The sequence below is a fragment of the Sapajus apella genome, unplaced genomic scaffold (genome assembly GCF_009761245.1).
Source record: "Sapajus apella isolate SASKATOON/1434 unplaced genomic scaffold, GSC_monkey_1.0 scaffold185, whole genome shotgun sequence".
Taxonomy (NCBI): domain Eukaryota; kingdom Metazoa; phylum Chordata; class Mammalia; order Primates; family Cebidae; genus Sapajus; species Sapajus apella.
This window is the reverse complement of record NW_022437125.1, coordinates 31,067-37,996: the sequence shown is the minus strand read 5'-3', so window position 1 is coordinate 37,996 and position 6,930 is coordinate 31,067. Positions and strand designations below refer to the sequence as shown.

General features: G+C 56.8%; 1 protein-coding gene across 1 annotated transcript in view; it reads left to right on the top strand.

The window, feature by feature from the left end:
- Window positions 1-6,930, top strand: part of MYO9B (myosin IXB) — a 129,778-nt gene that overhangs the window by 109,585 nt on the left and 13,263 nt on the right. Inside the window, exons 20-23 of the mRNA XM_032268719.1 lie at window positions 1,140-1,468; window positions 2,732-3,643; window positions 5,013-5,079; window positions 5,381-5,505. Coding sequence (XP_032124610.1) covers window positions 1,140-1,468; window positions 2,732-3,643; window positions 5,013-5,079; window positions 5,381-5,505 — 1,433 coding nt within the window. The remainder of the gene's footprint in view (window positions 1-1,139; window positions 1,469-2,731; window positions 3,644-5,012; window positions 5,080-5,380; window positions 5,506-6,930) is intronic.

Genomic DNA, 6,930 nt, shown 5'->3' with positions numbered 1-6,930 from the left:
GTTGACCAGGATGGTCTCGATCTCTTGACCTCATGATCCACCCGCCTCGGCCTCCCAAAGTGCTGGGATTACAGGCGTGAGCCACCGCGCCTGGCCTATTTTTTTTGTTTTTGAGGCAGAGTCTCGCCCCGTCGCGCAGTCTGGTGGCACTATCTCGGCTCACTGCAACCTCCGCCTCTCGGGTTCAAGCCATTTTCCTGCCTCAGCCTCCGAGTAGCCGGGATTACAGGTGCCTGCCACCACACCTGACTAATTTTTGTATTTTTAGTAGAGATGGGGTTTCACTGTGGGCACACACCTATAGTGCCAGCCACTAGGGAGGCTGAGGCAGGAGAATTGCTTGAGCCCGGGAGGCGGAGGTTGCAGTGAGCCGAGATCGCGCCACTGCACTCCAGCCTGGCAACAGAGTGAGACTCTGTCTCAAAAAAAAAAAAAAGCCATGGCCAGGTGTGGTGGCTCATGCCAGCACTTTTGGGAGGCCAAGGCGGGCAGATCACTTGAGACTAGGAGTTCAAGGCCAGCCTGGCCAACATAGTGAAACCCCATCTCTACTAAAAATACAAAAAGCCAGGCCTGGTGATGGGCAACTGTAGTCCCAGCTACTTGGGAGGTTGACGCAGGCGAATCACTTGAACCCAGGAGGCGGAGGTTGCAATGAGCTGAGATCTCACCACTGCACTGCAGCCTGGGTGACAGAGCGAGACTCCATCTCGCAAAAACAATAAATAGGCTGGGTGTGGTAGCTCACACCTGTAATCCCAGCACTTTGGGAGGCCGAAGTGGGTAGATCACCTGAGGTCAGGAATTCAGAACCAGCCTGACCAACATGGTGAAACCCCGTCTCCACTAAAAATACAAAATTAGCTGGGCGTGGTGGCGCACACCTGTAATCCCAGCTACTCGGGAGGCTGAGGCAGGAGAATCGCTCGAACCTGGGTAGTGGAGGTTGCAGTGAGCCAAGATCGTGCCATTGCACTCCAGCCTGGGCAACAAAGCAAGCCTCCGTCTCATAAATTCATAAATAAAGCAAGCCCTGGCCAGTCAGCACACCAGCCTGGGTCTCACTCTGGAGTGGACTATGCGGACCTCCCAGGCGCAGAGGTGGTGTCGGGGGCAGCTCGGCTGATGCCACCTGACTTCGTGCCCACCAGGTCTTCCTGAAGGAGACGGAGAGGCAGGCCCTGCAGGAGACGCTGCACCGGGAGGTGGTGCGGAAAATCCTGCTGCTGCAGAGCTGGTTCCGGATGGTGCTGGAGCGCCGGCACTTCCTGCAGACGAAGCGGGCCGCCATCACCATCCAGGCCTGCTGGCGGTCCTACCGGGTGCGGAGGGCACTGGAGAGGACACAGGCCGCCGTGTACCTCCAGGCCGCGTGGAGGGGCTACCGGCAGCGGAGGCTGTACCGGCGCCGGAGACAGAGCATCATCCACCTGCAGAGCCTCTGCCGGGGGCATCTGCAGCGCAAGAGGTGAGCAGAGCCAGCCCACGCTCCCCAGAATATTCCAGAAGCCAAGAGGGTAACTCACCAAATTGCTGCCCATGATATATCACCTGGCCTGTGGCACTAAGGGGATGTCATTCTGGACACAGGGAGGGGTCGGTGGGAAACCAGATGCCCAGGCACGCATGGGCTGCAGAGAGGCTGGCAGGCAGCACTCAGGGACAAAGCCCTGGTTTGCCGTTGGCTGCACCCATTCTCTGTCCGGGGACTCCCCTGTACCTGGGTCGGTCAGGGAACACCTGGACTCAGGGTTGGAGGGAATGCCTGGACTAGCTCAACACTCACAGGGACAGAACACCCCCCAGGAGGACATCAGCAGCTCCTGCGCCAGCACCCACAGCTCCGAGGCCAGCCCCTCTGACCCGGGCATGCTGTGCACCTCCCCCCTGCCCACACAGACACAGCTCTGCCACAAGTAAGGTCCCAGCTCCCGAAGCAGGCCCTACCCACACATGCAAAAGCCTCCAAGGCCGTGTGCAGTGGCTCACGCCTATAATCCCAACACTTTGGGAGGCCTAGGTGGGAGGACCACTTGAGTCCAAGTGTTTGAGAACAGCCTGGCCAACATAGCAAGATGCCATCCTAACACAAAATTAAAGACTTAACTAGGTGTGGTGGTACACATCTGTGGTCCCAGCTATTCGGGAAGCTGAGGCGGGAGGATCACCTGGGCTTGGGATATTGAGGCTGCAGTGAGCTATGGTCACGCCACTGTACTCCAGTCTGGGTGACAGAGCCAGACCTGTCTCTAAAAACAAAACAAGCTGGGCATAGTGGCTCATACCTGTAAGGCCAGCACTTGGGGGGCCAAGGCAGGCAGATCACATGGGCCAGGAGTTCAAGACCAGCCTGGCCAACATGGCAAAACCCCGTCTCTACTAAAAATACAAAAATTCACCAGGCATGGTGGTGCATGTCTGTAATCTCAATTACTAGGGAAGCTGAGGCACAAGAATCACTTGAACCTGAGAGGCGGAGGTTGCAGCGAGCCAAGATCGTGCCACTGCACTCCAGCCTGGGTGACGGAGCAAGACTACTTCTCAAAAAATAAATAAATAAAATTTAAAACAAAACAGACTGGGCGCAGTGGCTCACACCTTTAATCCCAGCACTTTGGGACGCCGAGGCGGGCAGATCACCTGAGGTCAGGCTGGGGTCCTGCCGGAACTTGGAGGGAGGTGGAGGGAGTGTTTGTTTCTGAACCAGCTCTCTGCTTTTTCCTCACTCCAGCTTCAGCCAGATGATCTCGGAGAAGCAGAAGGCGGAGGAGAAGGAGAGAGAAGCCCGGGAAGCTGCAAGAGCAGGCACTGAGGACGGGCCGGAGCGGGCAGCCGGCAGGCAGGGAGCTGAGCCGGGGCCGGAGCCTACAGAGGATGGCGGGCACCTGGTGTCGGAGCCTGAGGTGTGGCCAGGCGACAGGTCCCCCCCAGAGCACTCCCCACCCGAGAAGGAGGCCCCAAGCCCGGAGAAGACCCTCCCCTCACAGAAAACCGTGGTGGCTGAAAGTCACGAGAAAGTCCCCAGCAGCCGGGAGAAGCGTGAGTCACGTCGGCAAAGAGGGCTGGAGCATGTCAAGTTCCAGAACAAACACGTCCAGTCTTGCAAGGAGGAGAGTGCCCTCAGAGAACCTTCCAAAAGGGTCACCCAGGACCAAGGGTTGAGCCTCCCAGAAGACGAAAAGGAGAGCAGAGAAGATGAAACCCTTCTAGTCGTGGAGACGGAGGCTGAGGACACATCTGAGAAGCAGCCCACGGAACAGCCCCCGGCCATGGCAGTCGGCAGGGTCTCCACAGACACTGAGAAGGCGCCACCGGGTGGGAGCCCCAGGCCTGGCCAGGTGGAGCGGCCGACCAGCCTGGCCTTGGACGGCAGGGTCAGCCCACCGGCCCCCAGCAGCGCCCCTGGGACCCCCGAGGACAGTAGTAAACCATGCGGCAGCCTGAGGGCTCAGGAGAAGCCCGACAGCCCTGGGGGCTCCACACAGATCCAGCGGTACCTGGACGCCGAGCGGCTGGCCAACGCCGTGGAGCTGTGGCGGGGCAAGAAGCTGGTGGCCGCCACCAGCCCCAGCACCATGCTCAGCCAGTCCCTGGACCTCAGCGACAGACACCGGGTCGCGGGAGCCACCCTCACGCCCACAGAGTAAGCCCTACAGCCTCTTTGTCTGAGCACCGGGGTCCAGGCCAGGGGCGGTGCCACACATCCCGGGAGCACAAGTCATCATACCCAGTGGGTATGTGGGAGCCCCAAGGGAGGAGGACGAGCAGGGCATGCAAAAGGCCAAGTGAAGCCAAGGCACCCAGCCAGGGCCCAGGCTGGGACCCGGAGCCTTGAGAGGCCCTGAAGGAGCTGTGCTCATACAGAAAGACCCCGGCCTTGGGGAGGTGGTTCCTCAGGTCAGGCCCTGCTTTCCCACTCCCTAGCAGTCTTGGGCCTTGAGTTCTAATTGATGGACAGGACTAAACTACACTCCTTGGGGTTAATGGAGCAGGGGCTCGGCCGGGCATGGTGGCTGATGCCTGTAATCCCAGCACTTTGGGAGACTGAGGCAGGCGGATCACGAGGTCAGGAGATTGAGGCCATCCTGGCTAACACGGTGAAACCCCGTCTCTACTAAAAATACAAAAAGTGCCGGGCGCGGTGGCTCAAGCCTGTAATCCCAGCACTTTGGGAGGCCGAGGCGGGTGGATCACGAGGTCAAGAGATCGAGACCATCCTGGTCAACATGGTGAAACCCCGTCTCTACTAAAAATACAAAACATTAGCTGGGCATGGTGGTGCGTGCCTATAATCCCAGCTACTCAGGAGGCTGAGGCAGGAGAATTGCCTGAACCCAGGAGGCGGAGGTTGCCGTGAGCCGAGATCGCGCCATTGCACTCCAGCCTGGGTAACATGAGTGAAACTCCGTCTCAAAAAAAAAAAAATACAAAAAGTTAGCCAGGCATGGTGGCTCCCACTTGTAGTCCCAGCTACTTGGGATGCTGGGGCAGGAGAATCTCTTGAACCTGGGGGCGGAGGTTGCAGTGAGCTGAGATCGGGCCATTGCACTCCAGCTTTGGTGACAAGAGTGAAACTCCGTCTCAAAAAAAGATGGGTAGAGATGATAGAGGAAGAGATGGATGGAAGACAGATAAAGAGGATGGATCGGTGGAAGACAGAGACAATGAACAGAGGGATGGACGGATGGACAGACGGATAGACAGGGTCTCTTGTGCTAAGTCAAGGTTTCCTACCCTCCACACTGTCAACATCCGGGGCTGGGTCAGTCTCTGGGGTGGAGACCATTCTCTAGGGTACTGAGGAGCATCCCTGGCCTCCACTCAGCAGATGCCAGAAGTACCCACCCACTCCTTCCCCCCACCTCGGTGGTGACAACCAAAACTCTCTAGACATTGCCAAGTGCCCCTGGGGTGGGGGGGGCAGAACCGCCCAAGTGAGACCCCAAGAACCGCTAAGACAAGAACGGCGCCGACTCACTTGGTCAGTAAAAGCCACATTTCTGATCTCGCAGGGAGAGGCGCATCTCCTTTTCCACGAGCGACGTCTCCAAGCTCCTCCCGTCCCCGGCCAAGGCTCAGGTAACAGCAATGTGGCACAACCCCCGTCTCTACTAAAAATACAAGTTAGCCAGGCGTGGTAGCATGCGCCTGTAATCCCAGCTACTCAGGAGGCTGAGGCAGGAGAATCGCTTGAACCTGGAGGTGGGATGGTGGAGGTTGCGGTGAGCCAAGACCAAGCCACCGCACTCCAGCCTGGGGGACAGAGTGAGACTTGGTCTCAAAAAAAAAAAAATAGGAAGTGACGGTAGGACAGAGGCTTCCCTGGCTCGCACAGGCCTGCCAGCCTTTCCTTAGCAGCCCCTCCTCCACCATCTTGCAGCCTGCATCGGAAACCACGGATGGAGATCAAAACTCGAAGAGGCCGGTTGTCCAGAAGAAGAAGTCAGGCGACGCATCCTCTGGCCCAGATGCAGGGCTGTCCCCAGGCTCCCAGGTCGACTCTAAGTAAGTATGGGGCTTGGGGAAGACTCAGGCCACCAGAGGATGCCCAAGGTCCCTGCCAGAGCCTCGCAGCAGTGTGACCTCCTATACCGGTCACATTGACAAAGCATGCTCAGGAAGGCATTTGCTCAGTAGAAACTGCATGAGGAGGCTGGGCATGGTAGCTCACTTCTGTAATCCCAGCACTTTGGGAGGCCAAGGTGGGTGGATCATGTGAGGTCACGAGTTTGAGACCAGCCTGACCAACATGGCGAAACCCCGTCTGTAATAAAAATAGAAAAATTGCCACATGCGGTGGCTCACACCTGGAATCCCAGCACTTTGGGAGGCCGAGGCACGTGGATCACAAGGTTAGGAGTCTGAGACCAGCCTGGCCTATGTGGCGAATCCCCATCTCAACTAACAATACAAAAATTAGCCAGTCACGGTGGTGCACGCCTGCAGTCACAGCTACTCGGGAGACTGAGGCAGGAGAATTGCTTGAACCCAGGAGGCGGAGGTATTTGCAGTGAGTTGCAATTGTACCACTGCACTCCAGCCTGGGTGACAGAGAGACTCCATCTCAAAAAAAAATAAAATTAGCTGTGCATGATGACACATACCTATAATCCCAGCCACTGAGGAGGCTGCAGGAGAATCACTTGAACTCGGGAGCTGGAGGTAGCAGTGAGCTGAGATCGTGCCACTACACTCCAGCCTGGGTGATGGAGGGAGACTCCATCTCAAAAAAAAAAAAAAAAAAAAAAACGCTTTAGGGCAGGATGTTTCCTGCATCTTCTGGCTTCTGGGGGTTCCAGGTATTCCGTGGCTTGCGGCTGCATCACTCATCACTGCCTCTGTCGGCACTTGGCCTTCCCCTCTGTGTCTGTGTCTTTCTTCTGTCTCTTGCAAGGATGTGGCTGGATGGATGCAGTGGCTCATGCCTGTAATCCCAACACTTTGGGAAGCCAAAGTAGGATGATCACTTGAAGCCAGGAGTTCAAGACCAGCCTGGGCAGCGTGGCAAAACCTTGTCTCTACACAAGAATTTTCAAATATTAGCCAGCCAGGGTGGTGCGTGCCTGTAGTCTCAGCTATTCAGGAGGCTAAAACAGGAGGATCATTTGAAGCCAAGAGTTCCCAGGCTGCAGTGAGCTGTGATCACACCACTGCGCTCCAGCCTGGGCAAGAGAGTGAGACTCTGTCCCTAAAATAACTTTTTTTAATTAAAAAGATAGTGAGCTAGGCGCATGGCTCGTACCTATAGTCCCAACAACTCAGGAGGCTGAGGTGGGAGGATTGCTCTCATGAGGCCAGGAGTTTGAGGCTGTACTGAGCTATGATCACACCACTGCATTCCAGCCTGTGTGACGGAGTGACACCCAACTGTAACAAGAAAAGAAAACGGAGTCCCCCTCTGGCTTGTATTTGGTGTCCTGTTTTCTTCAC